A 22,841-nucleotide genomic window follows, 5' to 3' on the forward strand; every position below is an offset into this window, starting at 1 on the left:
AATCGATGTAAAAAAATATGTGTATTTTTCTGCATATCTAATCATACCTCTTGATTTGTCTGGTGGTTCCTTTTCAAAATCAACTAAATAGGCTTCTCTGCATCCCTGCTAAAATCTTGGTAGAAGATTTAAAGGAATGTGAGTCTTATTCAGTAGGCCTACATTCAGTTATTGCTTGCTTTTCTAAAGTATACCAACCTTGCCAGCAGGCATGCCAGCTAAGATAGTTAGACAAACTAGCTTCTCTTACTTGATTGATAGCCTGAAATGGCTTCTTGGTAGCTAGATATGAGATTGGGATATTGGGAACTTATCTGGGCAAGCTAAAGCCAACTTCATGAAATTGCTAGGTGGCTAGTACTATTAAAAAACCCAAGAATAAATCTGAGGGGCACGTGCCCGCTATGGACATGACATCTCTGTTGTTTAATGCAAAATTGGTCTGAAATAACTAAATCTGCAACCCAAAAAATCACACATGAATAAGGATAAATATGACTATTTATTATTTAGTCATAATTTTGCAACAGCCTTCAGGCTATATACTGTAATGCTTGAGCACTTGAATTGCTTATGACCATCATGCAGGGTGGATTGCATTAATTGTGCTTTTTCTCTCTTCCTTAGGTAACAAGCAAAACTACTCACTTGTATTCTAACGCATCCTTTCCATTACACAAAAGCACCTTTGTCATCCATAAACTTTGGTCTTGTAATCACATTACCGTTGTTGATTACTTAAAAATTGCTCCCTCAGTCATCTCACTGGCCATTGGCAGTTAAATCCCTGACTCCTCTGATGCCATTTGTTAGCTGCATCATGTGGTGCATGACGCAGGGCTTCATGGCCCATAAACTGATGAGGTACGCGCACTGCCATGCACTGCAATGTGGTCTTGTTTCTGCAAATACAAAGCCCACAAGCCATATAGCAATATGAGCTTCTGTGCCAACAGGTTGAATAGAAAATACGTTTTGCACCTTTTTATGCATAGGGAATGTGCCCAAAATAGTGTTAATCCACATTAGTCATCATTGCCTCAGCACCAAATTATATATATATTTTTTGTAACAGTGATTTACAGTGCCTTCAGAAAGTATTCATACCCATTGATTTATTCCATAGTTTGTTACATCCTGAATTCAAAATTTATTGAATAGATTTTGTTCTCACCTATCTACCCCATAATGACAAAGTGAAAACATGTTTTTTGAAATTTTTGCATATGTATTGAAAATGAAATACAGAAATATCTCATTTACATAGCAGTCAAAAGTTTGGACACAAAAGTTTGGAGACTTTATTTAGACTATTTTCTAACTTGTAGAATAAAATTGAGGACCTCAAAACTGTGAAATAACACATATGGAATCATGTAGTAACCTAAGAACTGTTAAACAAATCCAAATATATTTTATATTTGAGATTCTTAAAAGTAGCCACCCTTTTCCTTGACGACAGCTTTGCACACTCTATGCATTCTTTCAACCAGCTTAATGAGGAATGCTTTTCCAACATTCTTGAAGGAGTTACCACATATGCTGAGCACTTGTTTGCTGCTTTTCCTTCGCTCTGCGGTCCAACTCATCCCAGACCATCACAATTGGGTTGAGGTCGGGTGATTGTGGAGGCCAGGTCATCTGATGCAGCACTCCATCACTCTCCTTAGTCAAATAGCCCTCACGATGCCTGGGGGTGTGTTTTGGGTCATTGTCCTGTTGAAAAACAATTGATAGTCCCACTAAGCGCAAACAAGATGGAATTTCGTATCGCTGCAGATTGCTGTGGTAGCCATGCTAGTTAAGTGTACCTTTAATTCTAAATAAATCACAGACACTGTCACCAGCAAAGAACCCCCACACCATCACACCTCCTCTTCCATGCTTCACGGTGTGAACCACACATGCAGAGAGCATTCGTTCACCTACTCTGTGTCTCACAAAGACATGGCGGTTGGAACCAAAAATCTCAAATTTGGACTCATCACACCAAAGGACAGATTTCCACTGGTCTAATATCCATTGCTCATGTTTCTTGGCCCAATCAGGTCTCATCTTCTTATTGGTGTCATTTAGTAGTGGTTTCTTTGCAGCAATTTGACTATGAATGCCTGATTCATACAGTCTCCTTTGAACAGTTGATGTTGAGATGTGTCCATTACTTGAACTCTGTAAAGCATTTATTTGGGCTGCAATTTCTGAGGTTCAGTTAACTCTAATAATGACTTATCCTCTGCAGCAGAGGTAACTCTGGGTCTTCCTTTCCTATGGTGGTGCTCATGAGAGCCAGTTTCGTCATAGCGCTTGATGGTTTTTGTGACTGCAATTTTCCAGACTGAATGATCTTCATGTCTTAAAGTAATGATGGGCTGTTGTTTCTCTTTGCTTATTTGAGCTTTTCTTGCCATAATATGGACTTGGTCTTTTACCAAATAGGGATATATTCTGTATACCACCCCTACCTTGTCACAACACAACTGATTGGCTCAGAAGCATTAAGAAGGAAAGAAATTCCACAAATGTGATCGACCGCAATAATTTGGTCTTATGCAGCAAAATTTGAAATTGTGTTTTTTATGTTGGATAAAAGCAGAGATACAGAGCTTCAAAATGGTATATCATACCCTGCATTTGATGAACAATTGGAATGTAATTCTGCTTTGAAAGTTGATTAACTTTTAACCTCACTTTTGAGAAAATTGTATTTTAATGTTTTGGTACCTACAGGAGAGCTCTTCTTTGTCTACTGTACAGTACATCCATTCAGCATCGTACACACACCTTCTTTTCAAAAAATGTTTTACCCCTTTTTCTCCCCAATTTCGTGGTATCCAATTGCTGCGTTAGACACATACTAACCAGCTCAAATAGATAGATACTATATTGTCTCATCGCTCCAACTCCCGTACGGGCTCGGGAGAGACGAAGGTTGAAAGTCATGCGTCCTCCGATACACAATCCAACCAGCCGCACTGCTACTTAACACAGCGCGCATCCAACCCAGAAGCCAATGTGTCGGAGGCTACACCGTGGCAACCTTGGTTAGCGCGCACTGCGCCCGGCCCGCCACAGGAGTCGCTGGTCCGCGATGAGACAAGGACATCCCTACCGACCAAGCCCTCCCTAACCCGGACGACGCTAGGCCAATTGTGCGTCGCCCCACGGACCTCCCGGTCGTGGCCGGTTACGACAGAGCCTGGGCGCAAACCCAGGGACTCTGATGGCACAGCTGGCGCTGCAGTACAGCGCCCTTAACCACTGCGCCACCCGGGAGGCCACACACACCTTCTTAAGCTTTATCTCCACCAATCTCTTTAAGGGTTGAACCGAGCCTTCTCGCCTAACAACAGCAGTCAAGCACCCAATCTAACTGGCTAACAGTTGTTGCAATGACATTCTATTGAAATGCATAGTGTAGTTTTTTGCTAAGACATGTAGCTAGCTACACAATGAACCATAATCTCAACTCATTACATTTCTACCCTGCATGAATCTGCAGGTAGCTAACCAACCAGGTTCAATGTTAGCTAGCTAACATTAGGCTATAACTAGCCAAGCAAATGACTCTGAGATACGTATAATAAGATAACGTTAGATAGTGAGCCAACCAGCTAACGTTAGCTAGCTTGCTAACAGTACACTTTTTTTTTTTTTTTTTTTTTTGAATTTTACCCCTTTTTCTCCCCAATTTCGTAGTATCCAATTGTTGTAGTAGCTACTATCTTGTCTCATCGCTACAACTCCCGTACGGGCTCGGGAGAGACGAAGGTTGAAAGTCATGCGTCCTCCGATACACAACCAACCAAGCCGCTGCTTCTTTAACACAGCGCACATCCAACCCGGAAACCAGCCGCACCAATGCGCCGGAGGAAACACCGTGCACCTGGCCACCTTGGCTAGCGTACACTGCGCCCAGCCCGCCACAGGAGTCGCTGGTGCGCGATGAGACAAGGACACCCCTACCGACCAAGCCCTCCCTAACCCGGGCGACGCTAGGCCAATTGTGCGTCGCCCCACGGACCTCCCGGTCGCGGCCGGTCGCGGCCGGTTACGACAGAGCCTGGGCGCAAACCCAGGACTCTGATGGCACAGCTGGCGCTGCAGTACAGCGCCCTTGACCACTGCGCCACCCGGGAGGCCCTACAGTACACTTTAACTTGAAATGAAAACGACTTTGTCAAAATTTGAAATGTGTTATATCTGAAAATGCAGCGAGCAAGATTATCTTATCCGTGGACGCTTCTCCCTGTCACAGATGCCATGGTTGCCCTTAGTTTAAAGATTTAAACCAGATGTTTTCTCCATCTCCTTGGCTATCATTCTAATAATCCACTGATTTCAAAACTCGGTCCTCCAGAAACACTTACGTAGTTCTACTAAGCAATATATGTTTTTAAAAGCTGCGTTAGACACATACTAACCAGCTCAAATAGATAGAAGTGTGCTATATGGCAGACCAATCCGAACTCATCTCTCAGCATTGTCAGCCAGCCCACTGCATTTGTATTTATTCTAAGTATTGCCGCTGGAGACAGGAAGCAGGTACAGGGAGAATGTATTTATTTATTTTATTATTTTTTAATTTTACCCCCTTTTTCTCCCCAATTTCGTGGTATCCAATTGTTAGTGGTTACTATCTTGTCTCATCGCTACAACTCCCGTGCGGGCTCGGGAGAGACGAAGGTCGACGGTCATGCGTCCCCCGAAACACAACCCAACCAAGCCGCACTGCTTCTTAACACAGCGCGCATCCAACCCGGAAGCCAGCCACACCAATGTGTCGGAGGAAACACTGTGCACCTGGCGACCTTTGTTAGCGTGCACTGCGCCCGGCCCGCCACAGGAGTCGCTGCTTGTGTGATGAGACAGGGCTATCCCTACCGGCCAAACCCTCCCTAACCCGGACGACGCTAGGCCAATTGTGCGTCGCCCCACGGACCTCCCGGTCGCGGCCGGCTGCGACAGAGCTCGGGCGCGAACCCGGAGTGTCTGGTGGCACAGCTAGCTAGTGCCCTAGACCACTGCGCCATCCGGGAGGGCCCCACAGGGAGAACATATAATTAATTACGGACATTAAACAGGACAGGAACAGTGTCTGGAAAGAGGACAAAGTAACGACATCAAAGCAGACATGGGGAACACACAGAGGAAACAGACAGATAAAGGGGAGGCAATCAAATAATGATGGAGTTCAGGTGGGTCCAATGAGGCGCAGGTGCGCGTAACGATAGGCAGTCTGGCACCCTTGAGCACCAGAGAGGAAGAGCGGGAGCAGGCGTGACAGTACCACTCACTCTAGTGGCACCACCCGGTGTTCCACCTGGGTATGCCTGACAGGCTGGCCAAGGCATGGGCGCTGGATAAGCCGGCTGGTGCGTAGAAACCCAACAAACCGGCAGAGGCATGGGAGCCTGGCGAACTGGCTGAGGTGTGGGAGCCTGATGATCTGGTTGAGGCGTGAAAGTCTGATGATCCCGCTGAGATGTGGGAGCCTGATGAACCGGTTGAGGCGTGGGAGCCCGATTGCTGGCTGAAGCTTGGGGTGGGGGCCTGCCGAGCTTACCGGGGGCAAGAAAAACCTCTCAAGCCAGCTAGGGCATGGAAGCCAGACGAGCTAGCTGGGGCACCCCCGGTTCCATCGATGACGGCACCCGGACCCGACGTCACCAAAAGAAAACGAGGCCTCCCTGATGCTTCCAATTTTGGTGGCTGCATTCTGTAAGGATCGACGCTGGAGACAGGAAGCAGGTACAGGGAGAACATTTAATAAATTACGGACATGAAACAGGACAGGAACAGCGTCTGAAAAGGGGACAAAGTAACGACATAAATGCATACATGGGGAATACACAGAGGAAACAGATAGATAAAGGGGAGGCAATCAAATAATAATGGATTTCAGGTGGGTCCAATGAGGCGCAGGTGCGCGTAACGAAGGGGACAAGTGTGCGTAAAGAACGGCAGTCTGGCACCCTCAAGCGCCAGAGAGGGAGAGCGGGAGCAGGCGTGACATTTACAGATGGCATACAAGTTTGTTATTAAAGCACATGAAAGTTCACATGTCCAATTTTGATACATTTACAAAAAAAGGTTATATTCAAGTGGTTCTTGTGTGAAGTAGTAACCCGCGACATACACCTAGTTTCCTGAAACGGATCCCAAATGAACTTTTAACAAGGCACACCTGTTAATTGAAATGCATTCCAGGTGAAGCTGTTTGAGAGAATGGCAAGAGTGTACAAAGATGTCATCAAGGGAAAGGGGGCTACTTTGAAGAATCTCAAATCTCAAATATATTTTATTTTTTAACACTTTTTTGGTTACTACATGATTCCATATGTATTATCTCATAGTTTTGATGTCTTCACTATTATTCTACAATGTAGAAAATTGTCAAAATAAATAAAAACTCTTGAATGTGTAGGTGTAAGTATTCACACCCCTGAGTCAGTAAATCTTAGAAACAGCTTTGGCAGCATTTACAGCTGTGAGTCTTTCTCGGTCTCTAAGAACTTTGAACATTATTCTTTTTTGAATTCTTCGAGCTCTGCCCTGTTGGTTGTTGATTTTTCCTTGACAGCCATTTTCAGGTTTTGCCATAGATTTTCATGACGATTTAAGTCAAAACTGTAACTAGGCAACTCAAGAACAGCCAATGTTGTCTTGGTAAGCAACTTCAGTGTATATCTGGGCTTAGGTTTTAGGTTATTGTCCTGCTGAAAGGTGAATTTGTCTCCTAGTGTCAGTTGGATAGCAGACTTAATTACACCTTTCATTTTAGATAACATTAATTACATGTCTAATAAACAAGGTAAGAAAGGTAAGAAATACGTTGATATTTTGCTTTTTTCAATTGTTTATTGTTTATTATTGGGATCAAAATCCATGTATGTAAGTATTGTAGCTTGAGAGCTCTCAATGGGACATTGAGAGCATAGACATAGACCTGAACCATGTCTTCCAAGACTGCGAAGTGTTTTTGTCTTGTCCCAAAACATTGTTTTTCCTTGTTTGTTTTTTTATATTTATTTTTTCATATATATTTAATATTACTTTATTTTTTTTGTATTTTACCCCTTTTTCTCCCCAATTTTGTGGTATCCAATTGTTTAGTAGTCTCATCGCTACAACACCCGTACGGGCTCGGGAGAGACGAAGGTTGAAAGTCGTGCGTCCTCCGATACACAAACCAACCATGCCGCACTGCTTCTTAACACAGCACCATTCAACACGGAAGCCAGCCGCACCAATGTGTCGGAGGAAACACCGTGCACCTGGCAACCTTGGTTAGCGCGCACTGCGCCCGGCCCGCCACAGGAGTCGCTGGTGTGCGATGAGACAAGGATTTCCCTACCGGCCAAACCCTCCCTAACCTGGACGACGCTAGGCCAATTGTGCATCGCCCCACGGACCTCCAGGTCACGGCCGGTTACGACAGAGCCTGGGCGCGAACCAAGAGTCTCTGGTGGCGCAGCTGGCGCTGCAGTACAGCGCCCTTAACCACTGCGCCACCCGGGAGGCTATTAATATCACTTTCTATCTACGGACTGAATATACTCTCCTGCAACCCGCCTCAGCCAATGTGGTACGGATCTTCTATTTGTATACTTATACTTAAGAACTCATTAACTCATCAAAAGCTAGCCAGCTAACTGGCTACCAGCTAACTGGCTACTAGTGCATCGGACTGTTAGCTTAAGAGGCCCATCGGACAAATTCTTTGGCCACTATACCCACCATACGGAGCCCTGCTGATCCGTTGTCTGAACTTTCGCCTGAACCGGAACCCCAACAAATGCTAGCCAGCAAGCTAGGTACTAGCTAGTAGTCAGCTAGCGGTCATCAGCCACCTCTAGCACGGACAACTCTCGCCAGTCTGCATAGCGCGACTCAAACCAGAGCATTTCAAACGTATTTTTCTCCATATCTCCGGATTCCTACTACAAGCTCTGAACCTTTATTGATTTATTTTTGATTTTTTAATTTGATTTTTTCACCTTGATCACCGCAGCTAGCTAGCTGCAATTCGAGTGGCTAACATCACTGTCTCGAAGCAATAACCAATTGCTAGGCCCATCTCCCGGCTAGCCAAAGATGTCCATCAGCCACTACTTGGGCTACAATACCTCTTTTTGCCAACTGGCTTGGACCCCCGCCACTCATTACGACTGGATCACCGACGTGATTCTCCAGATGGGGTTTTTCTCAACTTGCTCCGCCGTCGCTTCATCCCCTGAAATACCATCCGCTAGCATGCTAGCTGCGGCCTGCTAGCTGTCCAGAGCACATCGGACTGTTAGCTTAAGAGGCCCACCGGACAAATTCTTTGGCCACTATACCTATTCTGCCAAATGGCCTGGTTTACCACACGGAGCCCTGCTGATTTGTCTGCCGACCAGACATTCTTCTGTCGCAACCTCCCTCCAAGGCCCCTCTGTTAGCTTGCTCTCCCCGGCCCGCAAGCTGCCTGAAGCCACTCTCTGGACTCCTATGATCACTTGGCTACGCATGCCTCTCGCTAACGTCAATATGCCTTGTCCATTGCTGTTTTGGTTAGTATGTATTTCACTGTAGAGCCTCTAGCCCTGCTCAACACGCCTTATTTAACACTTTAGTTCCACCTACCAGACATGTGGTGACATCACCTGGTTGAAATTATATTTCTAGGGACCATATCTCTTTCATCGTCACTCTAGGCACAGGTTTACCATCACGGTATCCACATCCTACCATACCTTTGTCTGTACATTATGCCTTAAATCTATTTTAACGTGCCCAGAAATCTGCTCCTTTTACTCTCTGTTCTGAAAGTACTAGAACACCAGTTATTTTAGCCTTTAGCCGTACCCTTATCCTACTCCTCCTTTGTTCCTCTAGTGATGTGGGGGTTAATCCAGGCCCTGCAGTGCCTAGCTCCACTCCCATTCCCCAGGCGCTATTATTTGCTGACTTCTGTAACCTTAAAAGCCTTGGATTCATACATGTTATCATTAGAAGCATCCTTTGTTTTAGCATTAGTTTTGTTTTATTCACTTCTCTAGCACACTATGCCAACCCGAATGTCCTAGCCGTGTCTGAATCCTGACTCAGGAAGACCACCAAAACCCCTGAAATTTCCATCCCTATCTAAACATTTTCCGACAAGATAGAACTGCCAAAGGGGGCAGTGTTGCAATCTACTGCAGAAATAGCCTGCAGAGTTCTGTCTTACTATCCAGGTCTGTACCCAAACAATTCAAGCTTCTACTTTTAAAAATCCACCTTTCCAGAAACAAGTCTCTCACCGTTGCCGCTTGCTATTGACCACCCTCTGCCCCCAGCTGTGCCCTGGACACCATATGTTAACTGATTGCCCCCCCCATCTATCTTCAGAGCTAGTGCTGCTAGGTGACCTAACACCCCGGCCATCCTACAATCTAAGCTTCATGCCCTCAATCTCTCACAAATTATCAATGAACCCACCAGGTAAAACCCCAAATCCGTAAACACGGGCACCCTCATAGATATCATCCTAACCAACTTGCCCTCCAAATATACCTGCTTTTAACCAAGATCTCAGCAATCACTGCCTCATTGCCTGCATCCGTAACGGGAACAGATATAGCCCTTGGTTCTCTCCAGACCTGACTGCCCTTGACCAGCACAAATACATCCTGTGTCGTTCTGCATTAGCATCGAATAGCCCCCGTGATGTGCAACTTTTCAGGGAAGTCAGAAACAAATATGCACAGACAGTTAGGAAAGCTAAAGCTAGCTTTTTCAAGCAGAAAATTGCATCCTGTAGCACAAACTCAAAAAAGTTCTGGGACACTGTAAAGTCCATGGAGAATAAGAACTCCTCCCAGCTGCCCACTGCACTGAGGCTAGGAAACACTGTCACCACCGATAAATCCACTATAATTGAGAATTTTAATAAGCATTTTTCTACGGCTGGCCATGCTTTCCACCTGGCTACCCCATCCCTGTCAACAGCCTGGCACTCCCCACAGCAACTCGTCCAAGCCTCCCTATTTCTCCTTCACCCAAATCCAGATAGCTGATGTTCTTAAAGTACTGCAAAACCTGGACCCATACAAATCAGCTGGGCTAGACAATCTGGACGCTTTCTTTTTCAAATTATCTGCTGAAATTGTCGCAACCCCTATTATTAGCCTGTTCAATCCCTCGTATCGTCTGAGATTCCCAAAGATTTGAAAACTGCCTCGGTCGTCCCCTTCTTCAAAGGGAGAGACACTCTAGACCCAAATTGCTCCAGACCTATATCTATCCTACCCTGCCTTTCTAAGGTCTTCGAAAGCCAAGTCAACAAACAGATTACCGACCACTTTGAATCCCACCGTACCTTCTCTGCTATGCAATCTGGTTTCAGAGCTGGTCATTGGTGCACCTCAACCACGCTCAAGGTCCTAAACGGTATCATAACCTACATCGATAAGAGACATTACTGTGCAGCCATATTAATCGACCTGGCCAAGGCTTTCGATTCTGTCAATCACCACATTCTTATTGGCAGACTCAACAGCCTTGGTTTCTCAAATGATTGCCTCGCCTGATTCACCAACTACTTCTCTGATAGAGTTCAGTGTGTCAAATCGAAGGGCCTGTTGTCTGGACGTCTTGCGGTCTCTATGAGGGTGCCACAGGGTTCAATTCTCGGGCCGAATATCTTCTCTGTATACATCAATGATGTCGCTCTCGCTGCTGGTGATTCTCTGATCCACCTCTACGCAGACGACACCATTCTGTATACTTCTGGCCCTTCTTTGGACACTGTGTTAACTAACCTCCAGACGAGCTTCAATGCCGTACAACTCTCCTTCCATGGCCTCTAACTGCTCTTAAATGCAAGTAAAACTGTGTGCATGCTCTTCAACCAATCACTGCCCGCACCAGCCCGCCCGTCCAGCATCGCTACTCTGGACGGTTCTGACTTGTATATGTGGACAACTACAAATACCTAGGTGTCTGGCTAGACTGTAAACTCTCCTTCCAGACTCACATTAAGCATCTCCAATCCAAAATTAAATCTAGAATGAGCTTCCTATTTCGCAACAAAGCATCCTTCACTCATGTAGCCAAACATACCCTCGTAAAACTGACCATCCTACCGATCCTTGACTTCGGCGATGTCATTTATAAAATGACACCCACACTCTCCTCAACAAATTAGATGCAGTTTATCATAGTGCCATCCGTTTTGTCACCAAAGCCCCATATATTATCCACCACTGCGACCTGTACGCTCTCATTTGCTGCCCATCGCTTCATACTCGTCGCCAAACCCACTGGCTCCAGGTCATCGACAAGTCTCTGCTAGGTAAAGCCCCGCCTTATCTCAGCTCACTGGTCACCATAGCAGCACCCACCCGTAGCACGTGCTCCAGCAGGTATATCTCACTGGTCACCTCCAAAGCCAATTCCTCCTTTGGCCGCCTCTCCTTCCAGTTCTCTGCTGCCAATGACTGGAACGAACTGCAAAAATCTCTGAAGCTGGAGACGCTTACCTCCCTCACTAGCTTTAAGCACCAGCTGTCAGAGCAGCTCACAGATCACTGCACCTGTACATAGCTCATCTGTAATTAGCCCATCCAATCTACCTCATCCCCAAACTGTATTTATTTATGATCTTGCTCCTTTGCACCCCAGTATGCACATTCATCTTCTGTACATCCTACCATTCCAGTGTTTAATTGCTGTATTGTAATTATTTCACCACCATGGCCTATTTATTGCCTTACCTCTCTTATCCTACCTCATTTGCACATGCTGTATATTTTTCTACTGTATTTTTGATTGTATGTTTGTTTATTCCATGTTTGACTCTGTGTTGTTGTATGTGTCGAACTGCTTTGCTTTATCTTAGCCAGGTCGCAGTTGCAAATTAGAACTTGTTCTCAACTATCCTACCTGGTTAAATAAAGGTGAAATAAAATGAAATAAAATATCAATAAATGTCTGTACCGCCACAATCAGGTTATATTTACATTACAATTATTAAAGTTTATCCATGGAGACTTAATTGGCCAATGTGCTGAGGTCTAACACGTGCCTTTAGTGAATGTATATTTGAGAAAGACTTGGAGAGGGCAGTGGGTGGCTCTGAGAGAAGATGTGACAGCCTCATCTATAGTGTTGTGAGGGCTGTGGGTTGATTGGTTATTCTCTGTCACTCCGCCCTGGCGGAACTGTTCCGCCAGGGGAAATCAGAAAACAGATGCAAGGCAGAAACAAATCTATACTAACACACAGTCTGTTCCTGCGTGTGTGTGTGCACGAGCTCGCATGAGTGCACGCACATTTGGATATTGGTGTATTGAGGAGAATCCACCACATTCTCTCTCTCATCCAGTTGACCTTGTTTGTACTGTAGACCGCCTACTTCAGTAACTGCAAATGCCAAACTGCAAATACCAATGCAATCTGCGGAGCATTTTTGTAATTACACAAAGACATCTGCGTTTCCTCAGAGCATTGAGGCAATATGAACACAGGACATGAAGCGTTGGTTCCCAAGGACCAGGAAAGTAAGGCTGGCAGTCATCTCAGAGATAATTGGAGACTAATAGGACGGCATAGGCTAGTCTGATGGGATGGCCTTCCCTGTGCGTTAGGCTCCTGTCCAGCCACAATGTGTGCATGGCTGCGCCTGATAGCAGTTTTGTCAATGGCAGACAACTCAACAATGAGCCACTTGTGTGTTCAAAGATCATAGCATAGTGGCTATTTGCCAAGTTATTGTTTATTTGTCTGTACATTAGGTCAGCGGTGTGCTTTTCCTCTCATTCTTTGTTTAATAACAGAAGGATCCATATCCCTGCCATCATCCTCGCCGCAGTAAGCCGCAGTAGTAGTAGTTGTTGTAATAGTGGTAGCAGTAGTAGTAGTAGTAGTAGTAGTAGTAAGGCACTGACACAAATGATTGCCTGAAAGAAATTGATAATAAGAAGATTGTGGGAGCTGTTTTGTTAGACTTCAGTACAACTTTTGACGTTATCCATCATAGTCTGCTGCTTAAAAAACATATGTGTTTTGACTTTACATCCTCTGCCATATCGTGGATCAAGTGTTACTTATCTAACATAACACAGAGGGTGTTCTTTAATGGATGCCTCTCTAACGTAAACCAGGTAGAGTTAGGCATACCACAAGCTAGCTGTCTTGCCCCCTTACTTTTTGTATATTTTTACTGTCTTCAGAAACTATTCATACCCCTTGACACATTTTGTTGTGTTACAGCCTGAGTTCAAAATCTATTAAATGACTTTGGTCCCGTATCCATCTACACACAATACCAAAGTGAAAACTTGTTTTTCAAAATGTTTGCAAATGAATTGAAAATGAAATATAGAAATATTTTTATCTACGTAAGAATTCCCACCCCTTTGCTGTGACACTGCAAATTGAGCTCAGGTGCATCCAATTTTCTTTGATCATCCTTGAGATGTCACAACAACCTGTTTGGAGTCCACCTGTTGCCAATTCAGTTGTTTGGACATAATGTCTACATAAGGTCCCACAGTTGACAGTGCATGTCAGAGCAGAAACTGTACCATGAAGTTTAAGGAACTGTCCGTAGATCTCCGAAATATAATTATGATGAGGAATATATCTGGGGAAGGGTATTTTACAATTTTGAGAGTGTTGAAAGATTCTTTGAGCACGGTGGTCTCCATTATTGGGAAATGGAAAAAAAATACGGAACTACCTAGATTGCCTAAAGCTGGCGGTCTGACCACACTAACCAACCGGGCAAGAAGGACCTTGGTCAGGGAGGTGACCAAGAACCCAATGACCTCTCTGACAGAACTACATTGTTCCTTGGCTGAGATGGGAGAACCTGCCAGAAGGACAACAGTCTCTACAGCACTTCACCAATCTGGGCTTTATGGGAGAGTGGAAAGAGGGAAGCCACTTCTGAGAAAAAGTCACATGATAGCACGCCTGGAGTTTGCAAAAAGGCACATGAAAGACTCTGAGAGCATAAGGAAAAAGATGATGTGTTCTGATGAGACAAACATTTAATTTGGCCTGAATGCAAAGTGCTATGTCTGGAAAAAAAAACAGGTACAGCTCATCAGCTGTCTAACATCCCTAACGTAAAGCATTGGGGTAGCAGCATCATGCTATAGGGATGCTGGGAGACTAGTAAGGATAGAGGGAACAATTAATGTAGCCAAATACAAGCAAATCCTTAATGAGAACCTGCTTCAGAGTACTATTTTATTTTTTGTTTTTGCCAAAGCAATGGTCTAATGGCTTCAGAACAAGAATGTGAAAGTCCTTGATTGGCCCAACCAATGCCCAGACGTAAATCCCATTGAAAATCTGTGGAAAGTCTTGAAGATTGCTATTTCCACAGCTCCCCATCTAGCTTAACAAAGCTTGGGAATTTTGGCAAGGTAGAATAATAGAAAATCCACAAATCCAGTTCAAAGCTTATACAGACATACCCAACACGACTCAAACCTTTAATCGCCGCTTGTCACGCCGCAACCTGATTATTCTTTGTTTTATTTATATATTTTGGTTAGGTCAGGGTGTGACGAGGGTGGTATGTGTGTTTTGTCTCATCTAGGGTTTTTGTACTGGCTAGGGGTTCTGTAGATTTATGGGGTTGTTTCCATCTAGGTGTTTATGCAGGTCTATGGTTGCCTAGATTGGTTCTCAATTAGAGGCAGGTGTTTATCGTTGTCTCTGATTGGGAACCATATTTAGGCAGCCATCTACTTTGGGTATTTGGTGGGTTATTGTCAATGTTATGTTGCATGTTAGCACAGTGTTTATATAGCGGTCACGTTAGTCTTAATCGTTTTGTTGTTTTTTGTTTAAGTGTTCTTCTTGTTCTTCATTCAATAAAGAATGTATTCACACCACGCTGCGATTTGGTCCCCTCCATACGACGATCGTGACACCGCTAAAAATGCTTCTACAAAGTATTGACTCAGGGTGTGAATACTTATGTAAATTAGATATTTCTGTCTTTCATTTTCAATACATTTGCAAAAATGTCTAAAAACCTGTTTCACTGTCATTATGGGGTATTGTGTGTAGATGGGTGAGAGAAAACATTTAATCCATTGTGAATTCAGGCTGTAACACGACCACATGTGGAATAAGTCAAAGTATGAATACTTTCTGAATGCACTATAATGACTGACCACTAGCCTTGAGTCAGTGGTTCTATGTACAGTGCCTTCAATAAGGATTCATACCCCTTGACTTCACTTCACCAGTCTTTCTGGGTAAGTCTCTAAGAGCTTTGCACACCTGGATTGTAGAATATTTGCATTTTTCTTTTAAAAATTCTGTCAAATTGTGTCAAGTTGGTTGTTGATCATTGCTAGACAGCCATTTTCAAGTCTTGCCAAAGATTTCCAAGCCGATTTAAGTCAAAACTATAACTTGGCCACTCAAGAACATTCATTGTTGTTGTGGTAAGCAACTCCAGTGTGTATTTGGCCTTGTGTTTAAAGTTATTGTCCTGCTGAAAGGTGAATTTGTCTCCCAGTGTTTACTGAAAGCAGGCATACCCATAACATTATGGAGCCACCACCATTCTTGAAAATATGAGGAATGTTACTCAGTTATGTGTTCTATTGGATTTGACCCAAACTTAACACATATTCAGGACAAAATTGAATTGCTTTGCCAATTTTCTTTTGCAGTATTACTTTAGTTCCTTGTTGCAAACAGGATGCATGTTTTTAAATATTTTTATTCTGTACAGTCTTCCTTCTTTTGACTCTGTCAATTAAATTAGTATTATAACTACAATGTTGTTGATCCATCCAGTTTTCTCCCTTCACAGCCATTAAACTCGTAATTGTTTTATAGTCACCATTGGCCTCATGGTGAAATCCCTGAACAGTTTCATTCCTCTCTGGCAACTGAGTTGGGAAGGACGCATATATCTTTGTAGTGACTGGGTGTATTGATACACCATCAAAAGTGTAATTAATAACTTCACCATGCTCAAAGGGATATTCAATGTCTGCTTCTTTTTTTTACCCATCTACCAATAGGTCTTAAATTCAGGCCGTAACACAACAACATTTTGAACAAGTTGAGGGTTGTGAAAACTTTCTGAAGGCTCTCTATGCTGATGACTCAACATTATACACGTCAGCTACCACAGCAGGTGAAATCTCTGCAACATTTAAAAAAGAGCAGTTTTAGTCCGTTTTAAAGTCATTACTAGCCACTGACTCAGTTTTAGAGTCAGTGGCTAGTAATAAGCTAGGCAAAAATATATCAAAAACGTAAAGCTTTGAATTTGAGACAAATCATTCACTAAACCATAAACCGCATCTAAGTCTTGTAATGAATAATGTGGCAATTGAGCAAGTTGAGGAGACTAAACTGCTGGGTGTAATCCTAGATTGTAAACTGCCATGGTCAAAACATATTGATGCAACGGTAGCTAAGATGGGGAGAAGTCTGTTCGTAATAAAACGCTGCTCTGATTTCTTGACATCACAATCAACTAAACAAGTCCGATAGGCCCTAGTTTTATCACACCTGGACTACTGCCCAGTTATATGGTCAAGTGGCACAAAGAAGGACATAGGCAATTTACAGTTAGCCCAGAAAGAGCAGCCCTCCTGGCCTTTAATTGTACACGGAGAGCTAATATCAATAACATGCATGTCAATCTCTACTGGCTCAAAATAGAGGAGAGATTGTCTGCATCACTGCTTGCCTTTGTGAGGGGTATTGACATGTTGAACGCACAAACTGTCTGTTCAAACAGCTACTACACTGCTCAGACACCCATACATACCCCACAAGACAGTCCAGAACAAACTGGGAAGCTCACAGTACTACATAGAGCCATGTCTACATGGAACTCTTCCACATCAAGTAACTCAAGCGAGAAATAAAATCTGATAAAAACATTTATAAAACAGCACCTCACGGCACAAGTCGGACTATGAAGAGACACACGCATACGCACACACACGTTGTATTGTACATTTTAGATTTTACATGTGTAAAAAATTAAGTAATAATGTCTTATATGATGTATTATTTTGTTTGTGATGTAGGCTGTTGTTTTGTTTTGTTGTGATGTAATTGTTTTATTCCAGTTTGGAACCCAAGAGTAGAAGCTGCTGCCTTGGCTAATGGGTATCCTAATAAATGCAAAATACTAAAAGTAGTGGTAGTAGTAGTAGCTGTTGTAGTTGTGGTTGTAGTAGTAGGAGCAGTAGCAGTAGCAGTAGTAGTAGTAGTAGTAGTAGTAGTAGCTGTTGTAGTAGTAGTAGCTGTTGTATTAGTAGTAGTAGTAGTAACTGTTGTAGTAGTAGTAGTAGCTGTAGTAGTAGTAGTAGTAGTAGTAGTAGCTGTTGTAGTAGTAGGAGGAGGAGCAGTAGCAGTAGTAGGAGTAGTAGTAGTAGCAGGAGGAGCAGTAGCAGCAGTAGTAGTAGTAGTAGGAGGAGGAGCAGTAGCAGTAGTAGTAGTAGTAGTAGCTGTTGTAGTAGTAGGATCAGTAGCAGTAGTAGTAGTAGGAGGAGGAGGAGGAGCAGTAGCAGTAGTAGAAGTAGTAGCTGTTGTAGTAGTAGGATCAGTAGCTGTAGTAGTAGTAGTAGCTGGTGTAGTAGTAGTAGGAGGAGGAGGAGGAGCAGTAGCAGTAGTAGTAGTAGTAGCTGTTGTAGTAGTAGGATCAGTAGCAGTAGTAGTAGTAGCTGTTGTAGTAGTAGGAGGAGGAGGAGGAGCAGTAGCAGTAGTAGAAGTAGTAGCTGTTGTAGTAGTAGGATCAGTAGCAGTAGTAGTAGTAGTAGGAGGAGGAGCAGTAGCAGTAGTAGTAGTAGTAGCTGTTGTAGTAGTAGGATCAGTAGCAGTAGTAGTAGTAGTAGTAGTAGTAGTAGCTGTTGTAGTATTAGTAGTAGGAGGAAGAGCAGTAGCAGTAGTAGTAGTAGTAGCTGTTGTAGTAGTAGGATCAGTAGCAGTAGTAATATTAGTAGTAGTAGTAGTAGCTATTGTAGTAGTAGTAGGAGGAGGAGCAGTAGCAGTAGTAGTAGTAGTAGTTGTTGTAGTAGTAGGATCAGTAGCAGTAGTAGTAGTAGCTGTTGTAGTTATAGTAGTAGTAGTAGCTGTTGTAGTAGTAGTAGTAGCTGTTGTAGTAGTATTAGTAGTAGCTGTTGTAGTAGTAGCAGCTGAGTGATTCTGTTACAGAAATGGATTTATACAGTCTGTCCTAGCACAGTATGATAATGGTAGTCACAATAAAAAGCTACGGTGTATCAAGGGTGTGCAGAGGTGTGAATGACTGACTTGAATGGGTTGGAACAGGCAAAAACAGCCTATGCAGTTCAAGGGGAAAGTAGTATAAACAACTGAAGTGATAATGGGAGAATGCTAGGAATTAATAGGTGATAGTTAACCAATATGATATTGTAACCAAATGGTAATGACAAGGGAAGCATGGTAGAGAGGTGGTAATAGAGACACAGCTTATGAGTGACACCTCTGAAGGCAACTTCTGTTCATCTCTGATCATCTCTGAATTAGATAAGAAGCTGAGGTGAAGAAGATGACTTAGTGAAGCATTAGTGCATGGGCCGCTCATTAAACCACACATAGTGTTAATCAGGGCATGAAGGTGCCTAGTGAAGAGGGTACAAGCTAAATTATGTATCTCACAATCTATTTTAATAAAGCTGCACATGAAAACATTTGAGAGTTGAATGCTTCTCACTCGATTCTTTTAGGAGAATGTGTAAATTCACACTGAATCTGACGAACACACCTCGTTTTAGCTGCCCACACATAATGTATCACACAGAAAACACGGAAAAATATGCAATTAAATGTATTTTACAATTAATAAACATTGTTGTGTTTCCATAATGTTGTTTTGCCTAATTAGATTTTTTTGTTTGTTAAGAGTGTGGGGCCACACTTTAAATTTAAACCTTTTCTCAATCTCAAGATGCAATTAAGACCAGTCAATTTACTTAGAACGCATTGTAGCGGCTCCTATCAGATAACCTGGCATTATGCTGACCTCACCAGACCTTGATTATGGCATAAGCCAATTATAAATGTTGACGTAGATGGATGTGAACAAACACTTTTCCATAACGTCGTCCTTAACAAAGCACTCTCGTTAGCATCCTACAGATGGCAGCATTGCAGTAGTGTTTTTTTTTTGTTATATTAAAGAAGTTTTTTGCGAGTCCGAACTCAAACCCAGATTGGCGAGCATCCACACTAGAGGAAAGTTTATCGTACTACAGTACACCTGTCAATCAACTGATCGCCACATCCTACTGCATGCTGTAGGGCTATTAATAAGGTGGTAGCATCTTGCCATTCAGTGCTTTCAGGGTGTGTTCATTGTCATAGTGACAACTGCAAATAATAATTCAATATACATATAATGAAAAATAATGTTTTTAAATGTAGAAATTCAACAGAAGATGCAGTTTAGCCTGCTGTTAATAAAAATGTAGTTATTTGTTACATTTGAATGTGTGCAAAACCTAGTAGTACCACCTGTTTCTCTGAGAGTGAGGTGGATATATAGCATTTTGCAAAAAAAACATGATTATTTGTCTCTCTGAAATGAAACCATCAAGTGATCGATTTTTAACAAATACATGTCTGTCATCAAACAACCCCATGCTATGAAAATATCATTTTTTAAATTAAATAATAAAAGCAAATTTACCAACATTTCTGAAAAAGGAAATATAGCGTAAGGTAATGGAACTCTTCATGTGCTGTAGGATGCTTCTCGGCCTCCATTGGTCAAATAATTAATTCTGATAAACTATCGCCCCGAGATGATCAAATTTAAATCTGAATTTTAGAACATACATTTTGTTGCACTGAAGCCCAAGTACCATCAAATGCATTGTATTCCTTGGTCTCATTCTATCTCATAATTTGTTCAGTTTTGCGACACATTCAAAACTTTATCATGCAGACAGCATCACGGTCATATTTTCTTTCATAGAGCGAAACCTAGGATGATTGGACTGTCACCACGACATACACATGTGATAACCAATGAAACACAGCTATGGACTATGTTATAAACCAGACATTCATCCTATCTTTTGATTAGAGGATGTTTACAGGCTATCACATTACGGAGGTTTAGCCCAGAGAAAAGAGCACACATAAGAAATGGATGCACTCCTCAGGAGAAAATCAATGCACCCTTAATAACAGATCGTTAGTGACTCTGTAAGGGGAGCGCTTTTAATGTAAACAGCTCACTCTCACCTAAGGATGAAGACCGATATCACACCAGGCTACATGTACAGATATTGGATCTTCATTTTATCACCCTGTTACAGGAGAACTTTCTGGAAATGTTAAACTTGTAGTGTATTTGAGGTTTAAAAAAGGCTTCTGAAGTTTGTATTTCAGACTTGATTTTCCCCTTAAGAAAAATATATCAACCCCTGCAAAAATGTCTATGAATTATAATCCACATAACAATTCACATTTGCTGTTGCTGCAGGATTCATTTCCTGCTGTAGAAAGCTGGCTCAAAATAAGATCCTGCATCTTCATACTGACCGATTGTCATGATCACCATCACTGATTCAACCGTCTGTATCTGCAGTATTTCTTCTACATGTTTTATAACCCGAAGTAGCAGTAGCAGGATATCCAAAGAGACGGCACAGATTCCCTTTTTTGTCTGTGCGTTTGCTTATTTAATGATGTGTGTTCAAAGGGTTAGTATACATGTATGTATTTCGTTTAGACACAGAGCTGTTTAATTCCATAGGGTTTCTAGAGAGCTGACTCCTTTGTTTAAACTTTTTGGAAGTGAACACCATGATTTACTCAGACCCTTAACCGCTCTGTTATGGGTCAATGTGAAGTGGCTAGATTCTAAATAAATACGCCTCTGGATTTGTATACACAATCGCCAGCTCCTGAATGTTCATTTGCTGTGTTTCAGCTTGCTTTTATGACATCTCTAGTTCTGGCTCAAGCACTGTGGCGGCTTGTGGGAAGACTCAATTCTGGTCGATTGCAGTTAAAACCACAATTTTCTACACCATTTCCAACCAGATGGGTTGTTGTCAGACACTTTCAGTAAAAATATTTTTTTCCTCTCTCTCTCTCTCTCTCTCTCTCTCTCTCTCTCTCTCTCTCTCTCTGTCCCTCTCTGCAGCCTCTGCCATGCGGCGCCGCTGGCTTATGGTGCCTCTGCTCATGCAGGTGTGGCTGGCAGCATCTCCGTCCCTCAGCGAGCGTCCATGCCCCAAGAGCTGCCGCTGCGATGGGAAAATTGTCTACTGTGAGTCCAGCGGTTTTCGCGATGTGCCCAAGAACCTCTCAGGGGGCTGCCAAGGCCTGTCCTTACGCTACAACAGTCTGGTCAGTCTCAGAGCTGGACAGTTTGTGGGCCTCAACCAGCTCATCTGGCTCTACTTAGACCACAACTACATTGCCTCTGTAGACGTACTGGCCTTCCAAGGCGTCCGAAGGCTCAAGGAGCTGATACTGAGCTCAAACAAGATCACAATGCTCCACAACACCACTTTCCACCCTGTACCCAACCTCCGCAACCTGGACCTGTCTTACAACAAACTGGCGTCTCTGCAGCCGGGCCAGTTCCAGGGCCTCCGCAAGCTCCTCAGCCTGCACATGCGCTCCAACTCCTTGAAAAGCATTCCTGTGCGTCTGTTCCAGGACTGCAGAAACCTGGAGTTCCTGGACCTGGGCTACAACCGCCTGCGCAGCATCACACGCAACGCTTTCTCAGGCCTGCTGAAGCTGACCGAGCTGCACCTGGAGCACAACCAGTTTTCCAAGATAAACTTCTCCCACTTCCCACGCCTCTACAACCTGCGGGCGCTGTACCTGCAGTGGAACCGCATCCGCTCCATGAGCCAGGGCCTGACCTGGACCTGGACCTCCCTGCAGAAGCTGGACCTGTCTGGCAATGATCTGCAAGAGGTGGATGCTACAGTCTACCAATGCTTGCCCAACCTTCAAACACTCAATCTGGATTCCAACAAGCTGACCAACGTGTCCCAGGAGACCGTGTCTGCCTGGATCTCTCTGATCACCATCAGCCTGGCGGGGAACGTGTGGGACTGTGGTCCTGTGGTCTGCCCCCTGGTGGTCTGGCTGAGGAACTTCAAGGGGAACAAGGAGAACAACATGATCTGCGCTGCCCCCAAGGAAGCGCAGGGAGAGAAGGTCATGGATGCTGTTGACACCCACAGTGTGTGTCGGGATAACGCAATCACACCCCTCACGGCCAGCGCCCCACCCACACCATCTAATGACCCAGACCAGACAGTGCGCCGCCCAGTCTACCCCACACCACCCACGCAAGGTGGGAAGAGCGGGGAGGGATCCAAAGGAGGCCCTACGTCTCCAGCTGTTACCTCGGTTGTGGCGCCACCACCTGAACAGTTTGAGCCTGTGTCCTTTCACAAGATAGTGGCGGGGAGCGTTGCCCTGTTCTTGTCTGTGGTGATGATCCTGTTGGTGATCTACGTTTCGTGGAAGCGCTATCCCAGCAGTGTCAAGCAGCTGCAGGAGCACTCGGCCGCAGCTCGTAAGCGCCGGAAAAAAGCCAGAGAGACGGAGCGCACGCTGAGTTCCCCACTGCAGGAGTACTATGTGGACTACAAGCCCACCAATTCGGAGGCCATGGACGTGCTTGTCAATGGGACTGGCTCCTGCACCTACACCATCTCAGGCTCCAGGGAATGCGAGGTATGACCCACACCATCCGCCACCCCTCCTAATCAAATCTCTTCCACAGCGAGGCAACCTGAGGTAAATGTTTACTGCTTTTGATTGATATTACATCAGTGGCTTTATTTCCGTATCTCCCCTCTTGGATTGGCTGTAGCTTT

The 22,841-nt window shown here is 43.9% G+C and overlaps 1 protein-coding gene across 1 annotated transcript in view; it reads left to right on the top strand.

The window, feature by feature from the left end:
• The window catches only part of LOC139409963 (leucine-rich repeat transmembrane neuronal protein 4-like), a 117,677-nt gene that overhangs the window by 1,456 nt on the left and 93,380 nt on the right, over positions 1–22,841 (top strand). Inside the window, exon 2 of the mRNA XM_071155376.1 lies at positions 21,140–22,698. Within this exon, the coding sequence (XP_071011477.1) occupies positions 21,140–22,698 (1,559 nt within the window). The remainder of the gene's footprint in view (positions 1–21,139; positions 22,699–22,841) is intronic.

This window comes from Oncorhynchus clarkii, chromosome 5, assembly GCF_045791955.1.
Source record: "Oncorhynchus clarkii lewisi isolate Uvic-CL-2024 chromosome 5, UVic_Ocla_1.0, whole genome shotgun sequence".
Taxonomy (NCBI): domain Eukaryota; kingdom Metazoa; phylum Chordata; class Actinopteri; order Salmoniformes; family Salmonidae; genus Oncorhynchus; species Oncorhynchus clarkii.